Here is a 26,885-nt window from a genome sequence, read left to right as displayed (position 1 = left end):
TAATTGTATTAAAAATGACGAATTATTAATTTCCTGGATTTCTTCACATGTTTTATGTAAATAAATAATAAAGTATTACAAGAATTTTCGACAACAAATGAAATTAGAATTCTGGTAAAAATTAAAATCAACACAACGACAGAGACATTTATACTTAGTATTATGTACTATATCTGAGACTATAACTCGGACCATATTTTACCTCGTCATTAGTTGCACGTTTGTCATACACCCTCAACATCTTTTAATCATATATATGCAAAAACATTACGAGTTATTGGACACGTAGTACCACCTGCCGTCTCCTAAAGTTATAAGCCTAAATTCAATCTGATGTAAAATAAAAAAATACTTAAAAAAAAAAACACCTGGTGCATGCACAAGTACGTATCTAATAGATAAATCTGTGCAAAATTGGTTGAATTTTGTCAAGCCGAAAAACACATTTTTTTTGGTGATTTTCGTTAATTGTATTAGAATGAGGCCGACAGTTTTCTAATTTCTAGTTTCAATTGTTTTACATGCAGTTGTCAATTCGGTAACTTGTATTACTTGCTGTGTGGCATGGGTGTTTCTCGAGCTCATTGTTGAAGGTCGTACGATGATGTTTAGTCTCGAGTATTTTTTACGTCATTTTGTTCTCTGGTTGTCTGCGAGTTTTCTCATTGGCCATCAAGCCAATTTCCATTTTTATATATATTTAAGTTCCAGCTTCACTACTGACGACCACAGGTACTTGTCTCAGAATTTGTTTTCTATATACCTTAATATAACACGTGTTATATTAAGGTATATAGGGAAAAAATTATGAGACAAGTGCGTCATCATGGACAAAATTGACACGAGACAACAGAAATGTCTGAATATTTCGTGTATCACTAGAACATAAAATAAATATATGTCTATACTTTCTCATTTAAATGTTTTGTTCAAAATAACTAAAGGATACTTTTGATGTAGAAAAACAACTTTGTTATAATCTTATAGACAACGGGGACTGAATGTTGTCATGGTATACAGTATGATGGTAATATTAACTTATGATACCGATTTCAGAGCGAGAGATTTGTAAGAAATATCATGATGACATTTTTTTGAGAAATCTTGTGAAATATAAAAATACCATTTAATGAAAAACTTTAGTCTGATACGACACGGACACACTATGGTGATCCATGGTTCGCAGGTCGACAATCCACTAATTCATTTGTGATAATAAAACACTCAAGAGAGAATATTTGATTTCCGCAAACCCTCCTAGCTGTTTCTTACTAAATGTACTACTTTACTGACAATACCAATATATGTAAATATGAAAATATTTTTATTAATTCAACAATAGAAATATTAATAAACTTTCAAATGACCCGCTGAGACATATATCGGCTTTTGCAAATGTGTATTCCTTCAAACCATTGTTTTTTTAAGAATTACTATTTCGATTAAAAATTAACATGTATTTTTTGTTTATCCAATTCTCCATTAACAAAGTGCTAAAAGAACAATAAATGATATACATCAGTTATTATGTTAAATATTTATTGAAAAACTTCAATTGATTTACCTGTAGAGGGTTTAAATACCTATATATATTTCACGGTACTCTGATTAGACCAGTAGACTTGAAACTTTTAAGTTAATTGGTAGTACGGTTCTCAGTAAAGTCCTAACCAGGATGTTATAAAGTTGATCATAATGGAGCATTCGTTTTTAAAATTGTGTATTTTGTGTCTTGGATTGTTTCAGTATGGATCATCTGAAAGTAAGTACTTTATTCTATTATTACTTGTGTACTAAATCATTCATTTTGAAGGTACACTCTTTGAAGTATATTCTGATATTTGGAAACCCCATGAACCACTGACCCAAGATTGTCTTTACAATTCAAAAAGATACGAGATATAAATTTACAAGTACAACAAAAATGTACATGTATTAGATATATATATAGTTTTGTTCTTTCAATTTGATACATTATTTTGGTGTCGGTGTTTACACATAACAAGAAGATAAAATATCGTAGTGTAGAGATATAAATGTTTATGAGAATAAAAATAGATCACCAAGCATCTTACTCTTAGGTAACGTTCTGATCACATCAAAAAAATACACTATTTTGAGAACCCATTTCCTGTTTTGTCACAGTGATATTTTGATCGCATGTACAAAAGCCAATTTATTGTAGGATTCATATTCATGAATCTACTATATTCATGAATCTACTTGTGAATAGATTTGTTCGATTATATATATATAATTATTTTAGCTGTATTTTGGTAAATATCTTAAGGTTAAAAACTTTTGTTTACAGAGGTATTCAACATCGTGGTTTTTAAAAAAGATTGTGAAAAAAACCTTATAGATAATTACACAATCATACATTATTTCTTTAGTAGAAAAAATGGAATTATCATGAACAATGAATTTAACACACCAATAAACCTGATCCACTTTGATAATATTTATTTTAGTGTAAATCTTAAAACTGAAAACAAGTTGGGACAGACATCAAATAAAAAAAATCCATGACAACTAAATCTGAATTCAAACCATGCACCCAGGGTACCACCAATACGTACAATGGGTAATGATTAGCCCTTGTATATTTATAAAGCTTAATCAAACTAATAAACCAAAACTAGAGAAAAGAGGGATTTAACACATTTACAGTTTAAATCATCTGTCCAATTAGTATAAGGTTTCTCTAGTATATGTTGTACTAAATTATTCAGTATTTTAGCTGACTTACAAATGTTAATAATTTATCTATTAAATTATGTTTTGTACAACCAAAAAAAAGTATAGGTCCAATGATTTTTGTTTCACTCAGTGACGGCTATATTTACAATTTGTTTTTCGATCCTTGCTGAAATAATAACAGTATCATATGAACAAATTATATATGCCTATAAAAGTACCTTACATCTACAATTTTGGTTCACCTTGTTAAAATTGCATGGAGCGCTTATCTAAAAAGAAGTCTATGTTTAATATAAGCCAAGAAGGTGTAGGATACTTGCGAGATTAGGTATATTCCATTCTAAATTTTATATTCAATGCATATAAGTTTGAAGTATTTAAAATTGAAGCCGTGTGGACGAATTGTAAAAGGTTATAATATTTGTTGTTCCATTGATAGTAAAAATGTTCTTGCCACTGAAGCTTTTCTTCTTCCCATAATATGAGATATAATAAGCTTGATCCAAATATTCGCAATGTTGACTCTATATCTATATCCAAGAAATGATCATAAAAAAGATTGCTCACAAGAAAAGTACAATTTAAGCACACAATTTAAATATACGTCGTTCTTTAACATGACATTCCCAGTTCTTACATGATAAAAGATCCTACCTGTCAGTGTGTTGCAAATATTGAGGATGATTATTATTTTGTTTGTACAAAATATGCAACCCGCAGTAGAGAAACCTGATTCAATCCGTATTATCATTCTGAAAAAAAAACTGTTTAAGATAATATCACAGAAACCCTCAACTCCCAAAATATCAAAATTTTCAAACATTGTCAAGTTTGATCAGAAATAAAATTGCTTGTACTTTATGATGTGATATTGATAATGAAATGGATAATCATCATCGTCCTCACACAAACTATTATGTTTAACTCTTTCTATTTCCTTCTTTCTCTCTTGTGTATTATGTCCGATGAATTGTTCTCATATTATCACTGAACTAGTATATATTTGTTTAGGGGCCAACTGAGGGACGCTTCTGGGTGCGGGAATTTCTCGCTACATTGAAGACCTGTTGGTGACCTTCTGCTGTTGTTTTTTCTATGGTCGGGTTGTTATCTCTTTGACACATTCCCCAATTCCACATTATATATATATAATTGTTAATTATAGAATGTTATATTGTATTACGGAAAAGACCTTCTAAACATGTTTTGGTATGTTGTTAGATGGAATGAAAATAGTTTAAAAGTATTAAATCATAAGATACAAATTTACATATATCCCTTTACCGTATAATGAAAAAGTGTGTGTGTAGGGGGATTAAGCGAGATGAAATGATTCGTTAAAATAAAAGCACCTAAACATATGAAAGGTTATCAATGGCTATGACAAAAAAACAAAAACAAACGAATGTCAAACAAATAAAAAACAACTTTAGAGAACAGTAAATGCTTTAAAAAAATCCACTTGTATACTTGCTTATTTATATCTGACAACAACAAAATATGAAACAATAAAAAAAAATCATATAACTATGCAGCAATTTGCATGTATTAAGGACAGTTAATGCTAGAAAAATTTAAATGCACTTATATGTGCTTACTTAATTTTACCGACTTCTGATCGCATAAATGATGCCCTATAGAAACCCCTATCTTCAAAACTTATATATATTTTTTTCATAATAAGTGGTATTTTTATGACTTTAAAAACACGAGTACCTAAAACCAGGATTGTTATTCGCGTCATATATAAGGCTTGTATGGTTCGTAGGTCATGTATCAATAATTTATTGATAAATCAACCTTGAAGAAATTTAAAACACACAGTTCCAGTCGAATAAATCGTTATTCATGTTTCAGTCATATTTTATAATTTTAATATTAACGTCAATAATGTAAGATGTTGGCTTCAATGATTATAAAAACAAACTTTTCATAAGTTTGTTATTGTTTGGGGAAACCCAAGTTCACTCGGTAGGAGGCTGGAATTCCAATTGGTCTCATTAAAAACCAAATTAGAAAAAAAATCAACTTGCACAAGAACTGAATTAAAATGTGTGATTTTTAATGTAATAATGCACATGCATGGTTCTATAGTTACGGCAAATTAAAGAAAATATATATTAATATCATAAGCCTTATAAGGTCTCATAACAGCCTTTGGGTAAAATAAAAGAAATTGAAAAGCCTGATCGAAAATGCCCAAAAAGATTTTGCTATATTTTCTTTGTATTCTATATAGTTTTAACTGACAGAAATAAATAAAACTGGGGATTAATTTTAAACTTCGATAACGTCGAATACAATACCTTACTTGTATATCACTTCAAATTCAGGATGTATGCCATGTATAAGATTTGATATGCGACGTAGCAATAGATATATTTTAAGTGACAAACCAATATACATACAATTTTTGCTCACTTGATTCGGGATTAACTTAGACTACACAATATTTGTAGTTCATTGTAAGGTCTTCTTTGATGATTATTTTTATTTGATACTTCGGCTAGAAAGACTATATGCATTTGTCGTTTTTTACTGGTTACAAATGAGAACCACTGTCTATGGCCAACTTGACCTGATAAGGGTTACACTTTAATATCATTAATTATAGAGCTACAGACATCATAATCATCTTCGTGTCTGGGAGTGTTTTCATGTAGTTTGCGTTGTATGATTCTAGTAAAGGAGCGATATAAATGGTTCATTCTTTCACGCAACCATAAATGGCCGTTTAATCTTTCACGCAACCATCATATGACTTATCATCAATTCATCAACATGGTCATCATAGATGGTGGTATTCTGTTTACTGAATAACAGGCTCCTGACCTGTGACAGGTACATGCAGAATGTGGTGGGGTTACACTTGTCTGAAGGCGCCAACCATCCCATAACCTGGGACAGTGGTGTGACAGTATTATAAAACATAAGAACAAATTATAAAGATCAGTTGAAAAGGGCTGGACTCATCAGATGGATACAATCAGGAGGACACTTCCCACACAACAAAAAATACACCAAGTACAGATCTAAGAGTATTCACAGTTACTAACAGCTAGTTCAAAGCCAATAAAAAGTAGCAATATATCAAACCTGATCATTCATGGACAAATATAGAAAAATGGGAAGCTTGAAAAGATATATAATGACAAAGGCTATTATGTCTTACGTATGAACTGAAAAATCGGCCATCTTCCTCTTGGTTTCAATATATACGTTACAACCAACAAGTAACAATTGTATATTCATGACTTTTTATGCACAAACATTCATTTAACCATATACTATAACGCTGACCCCATTACTGTCGTAGACCCTGTCAGACAATTTGATATCAAATTACTGTAAAGGAAGCCGTTAGTATGCCTTTTAATAATTTTAACTTTCTAATACCTAACCATTTTTTAAGTGTCCTTTTTAAATCAGAAAAAAAATATTGGGATATGTCACTTGGTATATATTTTATGAAATTAGCTTCAGTGTGCATGAGATCAAATGAGTTGAAAGGGAAAATAAATGCAAACAAGGATGAACTAAATTTATTGAAATGATTTGGCCTGTAGTCAAGGAGGGACGAACTAGTTTTCTTCTTGTATTGCTACTTAAATTTCATGGGTAGTGCCAATTAATCATTTCACACAATATATTTCCAAGTCATTGTTGATATGTAAATATTGAAATGTACGTATTATAGATTTCTTCTCATGCAATGACTTGATCAAATTAAGGGAACGTGGTCTTATACGATTGGATGGAAAAGAAAGCTTATTGTTGATATTTGTAACGTTTAAATGACTTTCGAATGAGGTAAATCAAAAGCTTTCCACAACACCGTGTATAAATAAAATACTTTGATACGACAGAAAATCGAATGTTCAATTTGTTGAAAACTTTTACTTGTTTTTATCTAAGTTTTAGATTGTAAAGTCTTCAAAGTTATTGAAGTGCTTGTAAGTTTAAAAAGGTTGTTTATCGAATGTCAAACTTGGTTTTGAAGTCCATTTAATAATACCATATGGTCAATATTCCTATACTTGGACATGTTTGGCTTAGGGTTTTTTGTTGGTGGTTATCTGACAATAGAACCACTTCTTTTATCAATGTTTAGATATATTCTAATAATTTGATTCGAATAAAGGGATATGGAATACGCAAATGAGGCAACACTTAAACGATACAAAACAATCAAAAGACGATGGTCTGTTTTTTATTTGTTGTTTTAAATTTCACGAAGTAAAGGCAAGACCATTACAGATCATTACAGAAGCAACTATAGTTAGAAATGTTACAAATCTATACTATTAAACGAGAAGACCTCATTTTGTGTGTCGCTTCTCTTCCTTCCCCAACAGATTAATCATCATGCCTCTGTGTCCTATAGGTACCATGCATAGTCGCATTTGTCATAGAATGAAATTCAAAACAGTGTGGCTGTGGCCATTGATTGACACATTAAATTCATCCATTGACTGGGACAATTTACGTGAACGTTTGTCTGTAACGACCACTGTTCACGACGTACCTACGATAGACATTTAAACTGTGGGGTCACCAAAGGTTTCTTAACGCCTTTAATTATAAAATAATTCGAAAAATTAATCAGGAATAACCTTTATGTTTTGATTTATATAATTGATATAAATCAAAACATCGTGTTATTTCTGATTAATTTTTCGAATTACTTTATTAAGGTGTTGAGAACCTTTGCTGACCCCATAGTTTAAGTGTCTTTAAAAAGTACATAGTGAGCAGTGGTCGTTACATACAAACGTTCACCTAAATTGTCCTAGTCAATGGATGAATTTAATGTGTCAATCAATGGCCACAGCCACACTGTTTTGAATTTCATTCTACATGCTTATGATTATTCAGTTCAGTTTATTTTGGGAGAAAACGAGGAAAACGGCGTCCGGGTATTGTTTCCGTTATCAGACCTTCTTTTAAGTCATACCAAGACTTCCAATTTTAAACTTAAAGGGTTATTTTCGTGCGTCGTGTTTTACCACTTTTTGTTCGTGAAATGGCAATTTTATTTCGCGTTTTTCCGTGAAGATACCTCCCTTTATTCCCCCTTTAAACATAGTTTTCATAATTACTCGGGGACAGGACAATTATTTTCGCATGTATACTTTGATAATAATCCTATAATATATAGAGACTCTCGCCGTGGAGAAAAAACTTGGAATTGATAGTTAATAGCAAATACACTTTATTCATATTCTATATATGTTCATAGTACATGTATACAGAAACGCCGCGGAAATGAAGGAATTTAACAGAAAGCAAAAAAATAACGGACTTTTGAAAAAAAGGAGAGGGCTCAAAACAATTGTCCTATCTCCAAGTGCCTTTGAGTCAGTTTGATACCTTTTCGGAAATTCTCCAGACAATAAATCTTTTACAAAAAATCATTCTACAACAGTTTACATACTTTCAACCAAGGTCTAAATACCCGCGATTTCGCGGGTGTGTTCTAGTCTATATAATAACAAAAAGGCTGTTTATAACAAAAAGGCAGTTTACTATAACTGTCAAGTTCTAGCCCTTTTTGGGTTTCTTTTGTTGATGATTCGTGTAGTATTGGCTTATATTCCTTTAATTCGCATTAAATACAAGTAAAAATACGTGTTGAAAGTAGAACTATAATACTGAAAAAATAAAACTTAGACAACATTGTCATACAAAATGAAAGTCAAATCAACAAAACACACCTAGCCTTGTGCTATGCCAGCCGTCATAGTTTTTATATAAGTGTTGGGTTTGTTTTGTGCTATCGAAAAGTAAGGGTTACCGACTTGTCACTTTTTTCAATTTGTCAGACTTGGTGTTATTTTAGCTTGGTATATTGTATGGACATTTGTCTATTATCGTTGAATTACTTTGTATGATGTTCACACCTTTAATTTTATTTATGTTTGAGATGTTTTGGGTGTCTCGATTCCGGCTTAAGAGCACAGTTATAGTTTACAGTGAAATTGATATTTATTAAGGAGGGCTTAGGAAAGATGTTTGAACAGTAACCTTACTTATAATCCTCTAGTTACATGGTTCTCTGGAAGTCTTTTGTTGCCGTCTGTCCAACGTGTTTTTGTTTGTTATTTGATTTTAAAAGAAGTCGTAGTTTTTCCTGTTTTTAAAATTGTTCGAGTTGTTGTACATTTTGCCAGTCATGTCGGAACTTTAAGCTCTTACACTATTGTTTGACGGAGAATTTGAATAAAAAGATGACATTGTAAGATCTATTTTAATATGAAAGATTCTATAATTATGCTGTGTTATTTTTTCTTTCAGAGATAGCATTTGATACTGGTATTAGTCTGGATGTTGTTGACCCAGACCTATTGGGAACTGAAAAAGATAATCTTGCTGATCCAGTAAATACGGGTATGTGTTAATAAAAAATCATTCAATTTACAATGAAAATTTGAATTGAATAATGCTGAGAATGGAAACGGGAAATGTGATGAATGTAATTAAAGACAAAATAAACATACTTTCGCTGGTGGTCTTGTGTGGTAATCTTTAAAATAGATTTTACCCCTGGTTAAATAGTTTTAAAGGTATGACCCTTGCATGACTGATGAATGCGGGTCTCCATAATGATGCGACCAGTTCACGTTTTGATACGAAATAACAACTAAGCACAGCATCCCGTGATGCGATCATAATAACCCACTAAATGCACACGGACTGAATTATATATATAAATAATATAGGGTTATTGCATGAATATTGGGGAATATTGTCCCGAGTAGAATTTTATATTGCACGAGCTTGCGAGTGCAATATATGTTCTACGAGGGACAATATTTCTCAATATTCATGCATAGCAATATAATATTTGAAAGTAAAAATTGGTTTAAATTAAGATTTTGTTGTTGACGACGTCATGAATTTTGATGATTTATTGCACTAGTGCAATATTGGAATTTATTGCACGCTAACTTTTGGTTACTTTCTGTGTGAAATATTATATTGCTATGCAATAATATAGGGTTATTGCATGAATATTGGGGAATATTGTCCCGAGTAGAATTTTATATTGCACGAGCTTGCGAGTGCAATATATGTTCTACGAGGGACAATATTCCCCAATATTCATGCAATAACCCTTTTATTGTATAGCAATATAATATTTAAAAGGAAAAATTGGTTTAAACTAAGATTTTGTCGTTGATGACGTCATGAATTTTGAAGATTTATTGCACTAGTGCAATATGTATAGATTATAACATGCCCTTTTCGATATTGGCTCTGGTATCATTCCGAGACTCCCATATCGGCCTCGAGGCTTTAGCCGAGGGCCGATATGGGTCGAGGGATGATACCCGGGCCAATATGGAAAAGACATGTTTAATCTTTTTATCACATATTTAATTTTTGCAGAAAAGAGAAAAAAAAGGTCAATTATAACAATTTAATGAAACATAAAAGGTAAAATCTTACACACACAAACGTGTCGTAAAGGACGCGATGACGTCACGTCATTTGGAATCAGGGCACAATATCAATATACTCTTTTTTGCCCCGGGCAATTTTGAGGTTATCGCATATGCAAAACCTAAGGTATTCATAACAAATATGTGATAATAGAATTTATTGCACGCTAACTTTTGGTTACTTTCTGTGGGAAATATTATATTGCTATACAATAAAATAAGATACCTAAGTCCAAATAGTATTTATCAGTCTTGGTCTTATTATTGGTAATGTTGAAAATTTTCAGGAAGTTACTTGTTTAAAGCAACAAGTAATGATGACACTAGAGCCTTGACATTGAATATACTGGTACGAGATTTCAAGTCGCCAAGTTCGCTGTACTTCAGGGCTCATCCAACTTTCTTGAAATGTGTACAAGCCGCCATGACTCAACTCAGAAATGCTGATAAACAGGTAAAATATTATAAACATAGAAACTATCTGGAATAAAATAATAACCATAACGAAAAGTCTTATGCTGGATGTTCTCGTAGAGCATTTTTTTTTTTATTGAAACTAGAGATAGAATGCCATTAAAATGTATCAGTATTCTCAAATAATTCACATAGATATTACGAGAAATTTTTTGATGTACATGTCAGAAAAGTATCATTCTACATAAGTTAATTATTTCCCATTCAATTTGATTACTTAAAGGAGTTTTTGGACTTGAAGTAGACCTATTTTGATTTCATTTACAATAAACAACAGCAAATAACAATTGTATATACTATTTGACCTTTTACACATGCCCGTTAAAAAATGAAATCTTAACCAAATGGTAAAGCGCGAAAAAACCTTACTGAACCTTCCCGTTGAGATTTTGTGGTATAAATTATCACAAATATAGATAGAGGTTGTCAACTTTTCATCAATTTATTCTCAATCTGTGATTTTTATTTTTGTGACATAGAATGTAATGCCATATATAACTAAACGAGAGTCTGTCTGATGGCTCATCAGGCGTCGTTTTTGGTTTAATTTTCCCAAACAATGCACAACACAATAACAGGACTACGCATATAAAACCATGCTTAAGTCATATTTTCTTTTTCTCAAACATATATCTTCAAGTATACATACATATTTTTCATCAGGTCTACAACCTAACTGTTTACAATATATATATATATATATATATATACATGTAAATAATTCTCAATTTATACTTTTTTTTATTAATTTCAAGGTTAAAGTTAAGCAGGGGTTCCAAACATTGAGTGACGTTGGGAGTGGTGTAACAGACCGAGACAATTACCTAAGAAGTGGTGCTGGTATCACTCTCGAGTTTAAGGCTGGAGTTACTGGTGCTATAGATGATATCGTCACTGCTGTATTGAAAACATGCCCTGTTCCTATGATGGTGAGTAGTCATGAAAATGTGCATAATTTTAAACTCAAACAAACCAGTGTTGATTAGAAACCGTAAAATATTTAGAATCAAACAATTCAAAACAATTCAAAGCCCCGTACCCCTACCCAATCCCTCCCCTCCCCACACACACACGATGAATTGTCGGTGCCTAACTGTTCTCGCAGGAATCTGTTTAAATTTCAAAAATAGTAAAAAATTTTAATAAAAAGAAAACATCAATGACATCTACAAGACTGACAAGTTGCACAAAAAAAAAACAATTGGACACAGGTGTCTAAGCACTAAACACAGTACAAGTAAACACAACAACAGATATTTTTATTTCACTGAAAATGAAAGATGTGTAACTACCAACTTTTCTGAGCAACTTTTTTCCATAAATTATCTCATTTAGGAAAATTATTTTCAATTTACAGAAAATGGAGAGAGATATAGGTGTTGAGAAACTTGCAGATAGTGTGCATGTTCACATGAAAGGAGCCGATCATGATTCAGGCCCAACGTTCACTGGCATATCAGATCCACAAACACCCATAGCTGCTGGATTAGGTAAGACTGCTTCTTCACAATATATTAAACAATGCAACACATTAAAGTCACTAATAATTTTCGTATGTTTTAAATATGATAATACATTCTTTATATAGATTCTTTAAACTCAAAGTTAAAAGAACGATGTAAAAAATTACCCGAAGCGTTTTCGAAGATTTTACTGCAATCAAAAGAGTTTGAAAATTAAATGCAAACCCTGTTTCAATAGATGTGACAAATTCGTATTTTTGCCATGTGAAACCCCGAAAAGTATTATGATGACAAACAAACAAGGATGATACCAATACGAACAAGTAATTAATATTTTCTGAAAGTTTCATCTTTAAAATCCTGTCATTTGTAGAGGGAATGCTGTTATAAACGGACGTCGCAAAGATAATTTTGACTAAATAAAAGAATACATTCCATGTATAAATCCAACAGAATACACCAGCGACCATCTTTAAAAAATAAACCGACCTTGCTTTGTCGCAAAGAATGCAAACACAATTTAATGTAATGGTAACTCACCAAATAATACCTTTCTTCTGTGTTCCTTTTAGATCCACAGAAAATCCCCGACTGCTCCAACCTTAAAACAGTTGCAAATGGTGCTTATTACCCTGGTGGATACGATGATCCAACACAAGTAGTAGGTGTAGTTGATGAACCAGTGGATAGAACTATGACAGTAGACGCCAACAGGTACGTGGGTAGAAATGTTTTATAAGGTGATTTGCCAAACAGGTATTGTATGGCTGTGGAAGGTCCTTATCAACAGGTAAGGTGATGAGACTAAACGGAGAAATGGAAATTAAAATAAAAAAAAAAATAACAATTTCTGACGTCAGACACACAAATCAATGAAAGTGTTTGTAGATAGATGTTTTTGTGTTCTGTTAAATTGTTCCTTTTAAAATTGTTATACGGTGATGACTGATGTACCCATATTTTGACTATTTTATTTATTGTGTCTGTTTAGTAAACGCATTAATGTAAATATAACGGAATTTGATGAGACTGTCATCAAAGTGATAGGGTTAGCGCTATAAAACCAGGTTTAATCCACCATTTTCTACATTTGAAAATGCCTATACCAACTCAAGAATATGACAGTTCTTGTCCATTCATTTTTGATGCGTTTTTTTATTTGATTTTGTCATGTGATTATGGACTTTCCGAATTGATTTTTCTCTTAGTTCAGTATTTTTGTGATTTTACTTTTTTCCAACATTTGAATTTACCTAAGGAGGATAAGAATATGTGTTGTTCGTCCTTTTTTGGTTAAGATGAAGCCCATGGGATGTAATTGTACCTTTACTACAGTCCAAACTGGTTGTTTTTGGCAAATCGAACGCAAACAATATAGTTAATTCGATTTTTTGTGTGTTATGCTGGTCTCTTGTGCAGAGTTGTCTCATTGACAATCATACAACTTCTTCTTTTTTTGTATTATTTTTACGGCTATTGTTTTTTGTATAAACTGTCGACTCACGTGGTCTCGCTCCTTCTTGGAGTTCATGTGATTTCCTCAACGGCAATGTCATACCTTGGTCAGTCTATTCTGAATCGATTTTTGAGATTTGAACATCGGTAAACTACAATCGCCTTAATTCATTCTCGATGCATTCTTTGATGTCATTTGTCCATGGAAATGTTTCACCTGGTTTACACTTTCGTAATCCTTATCAACACGAGGTCGATTGCGTTAAGATCTATTCATGTATGCTACACATGAATAACATCCTAGGGGTTATATAAGTTCGAATTAAAATTAAGAACAAAAGTCTTCGTGTTGAGAATTATAAGGATTTATAACACGTTTTTGATTGTTTTTTTTTTTATGGGTAAACTTGGCCACTGAATCAAAACAAAAAGTAACCGACTCAATTTCAACATCAATAAACTCTACAATAATGTGTTCGATCCTTTAATGCAGTGGTAGGTTTATCAATGTGATCGTAAGATAATATATTTTTAGTTTTTTGTACATCATTTTATAAAATGTATTTTTAGGCTTGTACAGTATTTGGGTAACAACGTCGAATTTAGCGAGTGTGCAACTTATACAGGAAATACACTAACTGGAACTACGCAGAGGTAAGAAGTTTATCAAAGAGGGACGAAAGAAACTAAAGAGGGACAGTCAAACTCATTAATCGAAAAGGAAATGACAACGCCATGACTAAAAATGAAAAAGACAAACAGACAAACAATAGAACACATGACACAACATAGAAAACTAAAGAATAAGAAACACGAACCCCACCGAAAACTAGGGGTGATCTCAGGTGCTCCGGAAGGGTAAGCAGATCCTGCGCCACATGTGGCACCCGTCGTTTTGCTTATGTTATAACAAATCCAGTAAATAGTCTAATTCGGAAGGTCACATATATGAAAGGGAAGGGGATTATAGTTACGACGTTAGGAACATATCCTCAATTTAAACATATCTCATAAGATATTACACAAAATGAATTTCAAATGGTGAAAAAATGGTATTGCAAGTTGTAGATCTTGTCCTGCAAAATAAACGAATGTGATCATGATCCATTGTGGCAAATTATTTCAGCTTAATAAATGTATTTATTTGATCTATCAACATTTTGTTGAGAAAAATATTGAACTAAACCCAATAAATTTACTTCAACATATTTATTTCAAAAAATCATGTACATGACATACACATATAGATACAGTGATACAATATTACAAAGGGATTCGGAAACAAGGTTTCCCTTATATTAATCCGTCTCCCTGTAGAAAAAAGATAAAGGGAAATAACTGCAAATAAAGAAGTTGATTTTTTTTTCGACAGATCTTTCCTTTATATATATGTACCGGCGGCGGAGTGTGTTTGCAGGTCTTTGTCAAGACTGTCTCACCCAAATAAATTTCATTTTGATTTTAGGTGTAAACAAAGAACGATGACAACAAGAATGTACAATGCTGTAAAATACTTACAAAAAATGGTCAGAGATGAAATGTCAGGTAAGACTTGATATATAGCCACTAATTTAATCATTTATATGACTAAAAATAATCAAGAAATAAAATAAAAAACAAGCCAAAATCGATATTGATATGACATTTTAATCATTGTTTGTATCGCCTTTTACAATAAATACATAAAATAAACTAACATCAACTTGCACATTCAAAAGAAAAAGTATATTGCTCTATTGACAATTCTTCACTAAACATATCAATAAAAAGATATGTGCAAATAATGTTTTGAGAGGTTAAGTTGTAAAGACAATGCAACAAATAACTTAAACTAATTGAATCCATCGGTATTTTTAGTCGCTGTTACAAAATCTTTTGAAATTGTGCATGTTTTGACGCTTTATAACTTAAGTAACATTTTGTTTAACAGACAGATTGGAAATCATAAAAGCATGGGATGATGATGGTACAAATCAAGACTCACTTCATTCTGAAGGTAGAGCCTTGGAAGTAAAAATGGATACATCAACCGATATGGTATTGCTGTCACGATATGCTATATGCGCAGGAGTGGATTATGTTGCAAACAAAGGTATGTTGTTATACTGTTTAGATATGTAATATATAAGACTAGACTTGAAAATTATAATCTAATGATATCTTTACAGTAAGTAAAGTATACCACTGCTATTGATTTGATATATCTAGTGATATATAAGTTATTCGAAGACGACATTAAGGAAGTGTATGGTCGTATATGAAGAATAATTCAAATGAAGACCTTGTGAAAATAATTCATTTCATTATCCAAGTGCAACCTTGACATTTATAACGACGAGAACTGCAGGATGACATGTACCAATATAAAGAAAGCAGATTTTAAAATAAAAGGGTTATAATTTTAGCATCACTTGTTTCAGTGCTTAAGACATGTGTTTCTATGACAGCTTTCACCAAACAGTTGGGCAATACAAAATAAAACAAATGAATTAAACCAAACACGTATGTTTATGATAAACAAAAACAATTTCAAAGAAATCTCCTCTTTCAAAGAACATAATTTTATTCCATTTATACATAGGTACATACCTCTTGCTGGCTGTAAAGAAAATGAAGGGTGACATAGCTAATATGATCCAGTTCAAATCCATTCAACTGATGGGAGTAGAACCACCATCTTCGAAAAATTCATACTACAGTTTGCCATCTGAATTCACAGAAAAGGAGATTAATGCTAAATACTCCCTGTTTGACAGCAGTGGTCGGGTTAGTATACACATAAATATTAGTGTACCAGTGATAAGAAGATGGTAGAAATGCATTTTTGTATTTCAATTAGTTATGTCATTCTTGTTGTTTCTTTCCATCACATTTATAAGAATTAATATTCAGGATTCATATCAGCACTTATATTCAGCATCTATCTGGTTTACCTGACATAACAATAAGGAGATGAGACAAAATACAATTTCTAATTTAAGGGAACAACTGAATAAAGTTTTGTGATGGGGTAATTAGAATTACATTTATTCATCATAATTGAGTATAAAAACACGCTTGCCTTTAATTGCTTACATCCACTGTATTTGAACTGTGGTGGGTATTTGTCTCATTGGAAATCATACCAAATCTCCTTTTTTTTCATTTTCATGACAATTCATAATGTAGTATTTGATGCATTGTAGGAAGATTTCAAGCTGAATGACAATGCTACAGTGGGAATGTTTATGTCACAAGACCCAGACTATCGTTACTTCAGATTAGACCCTAGAATTGTCGAATGCTATTCTTCTATAGTCGAGAGTGAAAACAAAAACTCAGATGACTGTAAGTATTATAATTAGTTTCATTTTATTTATTTCAAAATTTGCTTGTTTAAAAGATACTTTTTATTGTAAAATATTCAGTTTGTAAATACTGCAATTGCACTAACAGAAGTTGCAACTTCTGCAGGTAAAGATTACCTCAGATTAGAATGGCTGTCATCTTTAGGGACGTGTATATCTGATGTTTTCATTTGGCTTCCTAAACCTTTGGTTATACAGGGACATGTTTTGTAGATACTGAATTAGAAAGCATACCTACATATAACTGCTACTTAGTCGATGTCTTCGCTATTGGTCTGTTTTTCTCTAAGGTTACCATTTGGCCAAATGATATAGCCTTTATCGAATTTAAAAGATCCATTTTATCTGGAATTAAGGTTAAAAAAACTTTCAGACAAATATTGATCTTAACTGTGCTGCTTATCCCTTTTGTTTTTATGTAACACAGCGTCTTATACCTTTGAATCTCCAAACTTTTGGCATATGCGTTCTCATATATTTTATTTTAATTATTGAAACCTAGATACAGAGTGAAAGCAATTTCATAAATCGGTCCAGTAGTTTTTCAGATTTCTCTTGAGACAATCTTATAGTGAAAACTGTAAAATTTGTCTTCAATATATCACTAAATGTAAATATTTCCAAACATGACATGTATGCATTTAACATATTTGCAGTAATTGAAGTAGAAGTGATTCGTGGATTCATATCTAACCCTGAACAAGCATCTTTGATGGATGTTATGGACGATAGATATGAAACACACACTTTGGGTGTGGCTATACAGATAAGGTACAAAAATGGAACCCTTGGCCCGGAGTTTACACCTCAAAGACTTGCACAGAAGGCTGTTGAGCAGTGTTCACCTGTTTTCAATCACACTGGAAGTGATGAAGAGGCTGCAGGAATAGGTTTATACAAAGATAGTGTTTTTGTTGATATAAGGGACCAGTTTGAATTGTGGGTAGAAAAAGATGAATACATCCCAACAGGATATACACTTGAGACGTACACTGATTTTATGGAAAAAAGAGCCGAACTTGCAAATGGTATGTTTAAATCTTAAAATAAAAATAATAAAACGTTATGATTAAAATGGGACTTCACATTTAACAGGTTTCTGCAGTTAAGTAAGTAGATTCCCTAAGATAAAATTGCTTTAGAAACAATCTCTTAAAAATCCACATTAATAAAGTTTGTGCTAATAAATAGATAGTTCCTCATCTACGATTATAGATACTTTTTAAATGATATGTAAATGTTTCAGACTTCCGTATTGTTGATCCAGACGACCTGACAGAAGCATGCGCTCTTGCACATCCTCCAGCGAAGCAGTCACTTACTTATGATTATGATGAACCCGAAATTTCAAAACGTAAAAGACGACGCAAGCGTGCAACAGCTAACGACTGCATACCGACCTATTCTACTCCTCATTGCACATTAGTCGCCAAACACCTCCAGGAAGAGGTAGAGGAGATTTGGACTGAAACTAATAGAAAATGGATCTATCGCAATGCAAGTGAGGTTAAAGAAGCGCTGGACAACTGTTTGGGAATCTGTGGAACTTGTCTTACAGGTATATAATTACAAGTCAATGATTTGGTATTTAGAGGTTATAAGTCTATATGTATTTCAGCGTTAGAGATACCCATTTAGTATTAGAAATATGGTTAGCTAGCTATAAAACCAGGTTCAATCCATCATTTTCTACATAAGAAAATGCCTGTATCAAGTTAGGAATATGACAGTTGTTATCCATTCGTTTAATGAGTTTGAGCTTTTGATTTTTCCATTCGATTAGGGACTTTTCTTTGTGGATTTTTCTCGGAGTTCAGTAGTTTAGTGATTTCACTTTTTACAAGCTTTTTGGGCAAAATTGCATGGTTCAATAAAAACTTAAGGATTTGTATATCGAATGTAACCTATGGCCATTCACATATATAAAGGTAACCTTTTCTATACTTTTTAAGTAGATGATTTAAAATATTTTTGCTGATACTACTGATAAATAAGACATGATGCTGAACAGAGGAAAGAGAAACCAGGTCCTGATGGCGATAAATGGGAAAAATAACATCGAACTTGTAACGTTATACAAGTGTATATATGAAACAATTTTTAGTTTGAATGAACGACAAAATGCGCTAACATTTGGTTTTTTTTTCACACATCGTTATCAATATAATAGAATTTTATGTGACTGTCATACAAGTGAGAAGTTTAGCTAGTTATAAATTTAAACCATAAAAGAAAATGCATGTACCAAGTCAGGAATATGACAGTTGTTATCCATTCGTTTGATGTGTTTGAGCTTTTGATTTTTCTGTTTGAAAACGGACTTTCCGTTTTGATTTTTCCTCAGAGTTCGTTTTTTTACTTTTTAAATAAATAATGTGATTTTATATACATTTATACACATTTACTTGCAGGTGCAATTTATGATGCTAAACTGAAGCACTGTAACAATTTACTTCATTGGCTCCCATTTGAAATGATGAACGACGATCCAGATATTACTAACTTTTATCCACGTGACAACTTGATAGCGAGAGGTTTGGCCTGTAATGGTGGTGAACATTGTCTGGAAAAGGCGCCATTGTTTTCTATTTTAAGTAAGTATCTATTAACGTCTTTAATTAAATATCATATTTAGTGTCTAGCCCTAGAAAAGATGTGCATGTTTGTGTTTCAGAAACATTACTAATTTATAATTCAATTTCATTTACTGCTATATTTTTGTTGAAATTTTCAGTCAAGAGACTTCAAATTGGACGTCCCTATTCGATCGACCATGTGAGAGCTGTGTAGCCAGTCAAGGTCGTTAATAATTATCATCATCAAAATAATTCGTCAGAGGGAATATTAAATATTGATTTTAAACATTCAATTCATCTCTTCAACTTAAAATCTTAAGAAAACCAATAGCTCTAATTTCAAATTTAGAATATAAGTGTAAAATATATGCTGCATTGCATTCATTACTATTATTGACTTTTAGTGCCATCCATTAAGAGATTATACAGACCTGACCCCACCAAGAGTGTGAAGGAATTGATTTATGCCTCTGAGGAGAACCCTACTCCATGTCCACAGATTCTGGATGAGTTGTATGCCAGTCATGCTAAAGGAATCGTAAAGTTTTGGGTTGCTGACGAAACTGATATAACCTCATTTAAACATGGGCTCCAGGTAAGACACATTTAATACAGGAACGGGGACCCAATTAAATGCCCCATTGAAACTCATTTAAAATCATAGTAAATAATTGGGGCCCTGTTCAATCTTGGGACTTTTGGTTCATGTTAGGCATTTGTGTTGAAGTGTCTAAGTACAATCTCAGTGCCTCATGACCGGCATTCCGTTGCAAAATTTTGTTTTTATTGACAACAGGATCAGTCTGTCTACTTCCGGGGAAGAATGAAGGCTAGAATTAAGGACATTTACTCTATGTACTGACGCCAGAATACATTTTAACCAATCAAAAGTTTTACAGAAATTCAAACTAGAAAGCCTACCCTTTCAAATAAATCCACATTCAGTTACAGAACTAGTGTAATAATAACACTACACAAGTTTAAACAAAAAGTTATATATTTTTATTAAGAATTACAAACGTGGGTACCGGACTGGTTGCCGTAACTGGGATCCTATTCCACTTATATTACAGATAGCAAAAGAAGTGTGTTGAACTTTGATGTTTATTCATCAATGAGTTTAAATGAAAAATAAAGGCAACATTATTTTACCGGTGTTCAAATGTCATAATTTGATTGAGAGAAAACAAATCATTCGTTATTTTCGGCTGATTTCTGGTCGGGATATGATATGGAAATTGTTTCAACAAATTGCTTCTCATATTATTATGTATAAATTCTTATAACAGTTCTGGTCCCTACTTCCTCACCAAGAATATAGAAAAAAAATATCCTTTAAAAAGTTACCCACCATGGGTAGAAGAGTTCGTTGAAATTTACGTAAACTTATAACTTTACCAAATAGCACCAAATTAATCACTTTATCTCTAAAATTATGAAATATATATCCTTTAATATTTCAAGACTGCTATGTTGTACAACAAAGACGTGACCAAAATCCAGGTTTTCGTCCTAAATGCCCACAGCAAAGAAGTAGTTGATGGTGTCCTTCAGGGTTTCACCAGGGAGTTTGCTACCACTGGATGTCCTAAATATTCAAGAGAAACTGTAGCTGAGTTTGAAATCCTCGATCCACCTCATCGTAAGTTATTCTTGATATCCTGAGTCAAGTCAGAAAATTGTGTCACGTACTTTAAATGAAGTTGTTTCAATGTCAATTCTGAACGTAAAATGTGTATGCTTATTCGTAATTGTTCTTAAATTGAAAAAAATACTAGGATGGTAACATTATGTTATTGTTAAAAGTTGATGTAGTATAAGCCTTTAATTTGCTTATTTTTTTGTCATCAACGTAGATAAATGTATGGTTTCTTTACACATATTTGATTATGTACATTTTGACTACAATCACATAAAGAACTAAGCTAAAATCTATGTTAAAAACCTTATCATTTGACCCTTTTGATTTTTTTTCATTTAAAAAGTATTCTACCGCAATACAATATTTAAATGTTTATTTTTGCAGATGTTCGTAGGAGAGCTGCATCACACGTCCACAACCACAAGAACAAGTTAGTTCAAGACGCAATGAACTGGGAGATGAATGACTTGAGAGGACCATAGAAGTGCCAATGTTTTTGTTTTTTTGTTTAATCATTATAATATTTAATTTTATCAAATATATTCTATTTTTATTATTGCATTTTATGATTGTTGAAAAGTTATTTGAACTTCATCGTAATATATTAAGTTTAAAATAATGATTTTTGTTCTCTGTACCTGTTGTAGTAATCCGTCCATTTTTGTAATATTTTAAAGAGCAATTGAAAAATATCTAATATTTCAGTCGACAGTAATACAGGAACAATGAGTCTTTTGAAGACGAAATACACGTCTGGTTTACAAAGTTAAAAGCCTGGTATGTTTTAACAACTGTGTTAAGCTCTCAAGACAGTATGTCCTCAACTACTATGAACTATTCCTAGCAGATCAAACTGATGACAAGAAAACCCAGACACTTTCCAATATGCATTCTTTAAAACTGTTGACAAAATAGCATTCAGATAAAGAATAAAAACGCAAATATAGTAACAAATACTTAAAGTTCTCTATACATTTAGCTCATTTACAATATATACATCAGAAAAAGTATATACAGTATGTCATTTTCTTTACATAGTTTTACTTTTAGAAGTTCAAGACTTGTAACATAGCATTGTTATGTATTGTTTTTTAGTTTTTAATTTTACTTTTGTGCTATCAAAACGATTTTATTAATATTTGTTAATATTCTCTACTTTTTCAAATAAGTGTTGTTGTTTATTCATTCCTACATTTTAAACTTAAAAAAATATGTGATAAAACTTGAATCATCATTATATACACATTTCTATTTTCTTGAATAAAAATTTCTTGGAATATTGAGTTTTTTTTTATGTATTATCTACCATTATTCAACACAAAAATGCCATGTATAGCCAATATGATCGACTCTTTGTCAATATAATGGAATTTGATGCCACTGTCATACAAGTGAGAGATTTAACTAGCTTAATCAGGATTTAGTAGCAGAAATCTTGTTATGACTTTGCTCTTTGACATTGACATTAAGCAGGAATCAAGCCTTTCATTTAGTCAACCGTTGTATAACATTTTGCCAAGATACCATACGTGACTGTAGCAATGCTATGACTTTGATTTTTGTCAATGTTGTAATCCTTAAAGTTGATATAAGAAGAAGTGGAACTTTCCAATATTACTTAGTGTTTGACCAATTTTGACCATTGAACAGTAGTATACTACTGTTGCCTTTATTTATATCAAATGAGAAAAAAAAATCTTAAATTTTTTTTTTGAATCATTCAAATATTTTTTTATTTTAATATTATAATCTGCAAATATCAATTTATATACGAGTCAAAATAATTAACACTTTCGTACTATTATAAGTTATGACAAACTAAGATGTACGATATGTACTATAGTAGAACACCAACCGTAGTGGTTTATTGTGTAGAATTCAAAATTTAATATTAAATCATTTAAAAAAATCAAAACAACACGTTATAAATTTCATGCGTCCGAAGCCCTATTCTGGAGTTACCTTTATCAGGAACGCTCAAAGCGGAATATGTGAAAGCCAAAGATATTTAATAACCAAATCAGTTGAAGATGACAAAAAGTACATGAAAAATAGCCAAATCAATTTAAAGGTCAAATTTACCTGAGGGAGTTGAAACCTTAATAACTTTTTGATTGAAAAATTAATAAACGGACAACTATATTGTAATATTATCCTTGTAGTTGATTATACCCTCAGATGATACATTTGGTGTACATGAAATTTTATTTCGTCTTTTAATGCTAACTAACGAAACAATGTAGAACTTTCATGCAAGTAAAAGAATAATAATACATTTATTGTTTAAATGAAGCATAAACGCATATTAATGATGTCAGTGTAAGAGAACTCTTTCTTCGAATCAAAGTGTTTATCCCTTCAAAACAAGATATTTGTATCGATGTTGGCCATTTTATTTATCATATACCAACTGAAAGGTAATTTCATAAAGAGGAAGTCCATGACAAGTGACAAAATAAAACTTTATCAATCAACGGAACAAGAGAAAAATTAACAATGAGACGTTGATAACAAATGTTGTATACTGATGCAAGAGAAGATAGGGACATCAAGAATGAACAATGATGTAACACGGTACAAATCAGTTAAAGAAGGTTTGACTCATTAGTTCGGTCTTTAGCGCAAACACAAAAAGACAAAAGACAAAACAGTACTGATCTTCGAGTCATATCGCATTTGCATAGAGCTAGTTCATAATCCAACCATATGTATAAATAAACTTAATAAAAATTATATCTTTCATGTTCGTTAGTATAACAAAACTTATCAAAGATTCATAAAATTCGTTACGTCAGACGCGCGTTTGGTCTACGTAACTTTCATTTTAAAACGGATGGAAGGCAAAACCAAATAGGAAGTTGAGCACTATTCTGCTGTTACAGTTGTGGTTTTGTAATTATATCTGTAGTTATATGTTGGATGACAGAGTAAAATATCAATACCTATTTTATAAAAATTGACCCTTGATAGACACATTTCATAGAGAAGTGGTATTGAACATCGGTAAATTATTGTCGACAATGCCAAGTTCACAAGCTATAACGAAGTCAGTCGATTCATATATTACTGAGAGAACTTGCTTATGTGCAACCAGGAGGTTTAAACTTGAGGCTTTATCTGTCAATGTTAAGAATCTTTCGATAGAACAGCTGACAATAAACTCATCATTGATACCAGAATTGAAATTTTGCAGTTCAGCCAGACGCGCGTTTCGTCTACAAAAGACTCATTAGAGAGCCTCGAATATATTTTTTTCAAAAGGCCAATTATGTAACGAAATTGAAGAGAATTGAGGATCACAAAAAATCCAAATACAGCTAAGGTAATCTTTTCCGGAGGTAGAAAAAGCCCCCAAAAAAGTAAACAGTTAAATTATAAGAATGACCATATGAAAAATAATTAATGTCAACACAGAAGTGCTGACTTCTGGGCTGGTGATACCCTCGGTGAATGAAAACTATTTGGAAATACTCCCGATTGTCATATATACTAGTTTGTAGTCGTCCATGTGTCAATATGAAGGAAAACTTCAAGATATAAATGCGACATAATAGTTTCGGTTGTAACTCATATTCAATTGGATATATTATAGATGTTAGCCCTCTTTGTGATATTGGCTATTAATTGAGTGACAAAACATAATCAGTATAATAACCTTAAGTGAAATTTTAAAACCTTGGAAGGTGTTTTTTTTCTTTCTTTTTGTCTCTTAGGGTTTATGTGACTATAGATTTATTATTTTGGGAAACCATTGTATCAATTCAAAAATTATATATGATGGTCTTAACGTATAGATTCTAGGTACAGACGTTGCTTATTCAAATACTTTTTTGTTATAATGTTCTTTTATTTGTCGTTGTAATTTATTGACCTTTACTGTTTAGTTCATTTTTGGTAATACCCATTTGGAGTGGATGGGTTCTTATGCATCCAGCCAATGTGTTGTTGCGCTGTGATAATTTTGTATTCTTGTCTTTTATTTTTGCTTACCGGTATACGCTTTGTCTGTATGCCATTTTGATTTTTGTGGTAGATATTAAACTGTTGAAGAATCCACATCTGCTTAACACCGCTAGTTGAATATACATCATCACAATATTTTTAATTTGGCATCCTGTACTGTAGAAATAAAGGTGGTAAAAACTTAAGAAAGATGTTTATCGATCATCTTGACAACCTGGCTAGATATCGTTCTTAGTAAGGATGTTGTTAATTGTACCAATCAGGTATAAAGACGGAAAATAATCACTAATAATTGAAATAGGAGGTAAGGGAATAAGTAGGGTTCCTAGAGTTGCTTTGAATTCCAAGTTATTATTAAATCCTTTTTGGGTATAAATCAAACACTATTAATACAATAATTAGAGGCCTTGTCTACTGGTATAAAATACTTGTCGTGGAAAGAATTATAGAATTTAAAAACTTGGGTTTTATGAAAGGGTTCGAAACCATATGGTCATTGAATATCGTAGATTTTGAATGGGCCTCTGTATGCATGACCGAACAGTCGCCATGATCATTTCAAATACATTGCCTGTAGCTTTGTACATCTGGATCCTGTTTTCCGGTATCCCTCAGTCATTTCTTATCGAGGTGAATGACTGGAGAATTTGATTTTACGGACCTATGATATCTCATATGGAAAAGAATAATTATAAGTTGCAATAACTTGTTTCCCAATCCACTATAAATAAATATGTTTAAACGTAACTCTCAAAGTTGTTCGTTGTTTATGATGTCAAGGTCTTCGGTATTAATATGTAAAGTTTTATTGTGTTTGTATGTGAACGATGAACAAGAACAAGCAGGATAGAATTTATATTCTTCAGGGTACATGACTCTCGTATCATTCTGTGCTTGAAAATATTGGATGCAATATGTTTGGTAAAGATACAAAATGTTGCACGAATTATTATTAATGTCTGATCTAATTTGTAGAATTCGGCAGAAATGCTAGCTTCAGTATCTTGAAATGATAGTGTACCACTCATTTTTATTGACATTGACTTATCAACTCAGGTGGTGTTGATCAGAATAAACTGAAAATAATTGAATTTTTCACGAAGTCTATTCTTTTCCTAAATTTTAGTCACTTATTATGTATATAGATAGAATTTGATCTTATAAAACTAAGATCAGACGCAGTCATTCCTACTTTTATCTTGTATCAAACCGCATTATATAAGGGACTTTTCGATTTAAATGTTCCTTGGAAGTCGGTATTTTTGTTATTTTACCTAATTGAAAAAAAGGGCGAAGATGCCAAAGGGATCTCTAACTCATATTCCGAAAACAAGCTTACTTAGGATTTTTTTTATGGAATAGGCCGTATTTGGCACAGCGTTTTGGTATTTTGGGTCTTAATGCTCTTCAACTGTGTACTTGTTTGGCTTTATAACAATTTTAATCTGAACGTCACTGATGGGTCTTATATAGACAAAACGCGCGTCAGGCGTATTAAATTATAGAAGCCTGGTACCTTTGATAACTATTTACAATGCAACGACAAAAACAAATAGAGAGAAAATAAGAGAACAAACGTGTTCACATGATTTCCCTCAGTGGTCATGATTAAAGAAATTATTTTCTGTGTATTTTCAGTTTACAACGATAGTATTGTTCTACTTGTACTAACGGGTCAGCAGACAATCTTAACGAGTTGAAACAATGTTACGGGCATCTCATAGTATCAAGAGGGAGCTGCTATTCTTTTATCTGTTTGATCATTCTACGAGTTCAGTCTTCGTGGGGTGCGTTTTTCTCTCTAAAATTAGGGACAACATATT

At 31.9% G+C, this 26,885-nt stretch overlaps 1 protein-coding gene across 1 annotated transcript; it reads left to right on the top strand.

Moving 5' to 3' along the window:
• The first annotated feature begins 1,465 nt into the window (after nt 1-1,465).
• Nucleotides 1,466-22,376, top strand: LOC139488252 (uncharacterized). The gene is made up of 17 exons (XM_071273745.1): nt 1,466-1,762; nt 8,995-9,087; nt 10,430-10,596; nt 11,372-11,545; nt 11,974-12,106; nt 12,652-12,793; nt 14,105-14,188; nt 15,000-15,079; nt 15,465-15,626; nt 16,116-16,300; nt 16,720-16,861; nt 17,538-17,909; nt 18,128-18,439; nt 19,293-19,475; nt 19,862-20,052; nt 20,922-21,099; nt 21,484-22,376. The coding sequence occupies exons 1-17, from the start codon at nt 1,696-1,698 to the stop codon at nt 21,579-21,581; spliced, it is 2,763 nt and encodes a 920-aa protein (XP_071129846.1). The 5' UTR covers nt 1,466-1,695; the 3' UTR covers nt 21,582-22,376.
• Nucleotides 22,377-26,885: the final 4,509 nt, after the last annotated feature.

Source organism: Mytilus edulis, chromosome 9 (genome assembly GCF_963676685.1).
Source record: "Mytilus edulis chromosome 9, xbMytEdul2.2, whole genome shotgun sequence".
Lineage (NCBI taxonomy): Eukaryota > Metazoa > Mollusca > Bivalvia > Mytilida > Mytilidae > Mytilus > Mytilus edulis.
Note: the sequence above shows the minus strand (reverse complement) of the source record. Positions and strands in the feature narration are given on the sequence as shown.

Excerpts from the sequence above, each read along its gene's own strand:
- LOC139488252 (XM_071273745.1), top strand. The coding sequence starts at position 1,696 with ATGGAGCATTCGTTTTTAAAATTGTGTATTTTGTGTCTTGGATTGTTT. Across the intron at positions 12,794-14,104 it reads ATGACAGTAGACGCCAACAG|GCTTGTACAGTATTTGGGTA; the intron begins GTACGTGGGTAG and ends ATGTATTTTTAG. Across the intron at positions 20,053-20,921 it reads CATTTAAACATGGGCTCCAG|ACTGCTATGTTGTACAACAA; the intron begins GTAAGACACATT and ends TAATATTTCAAG.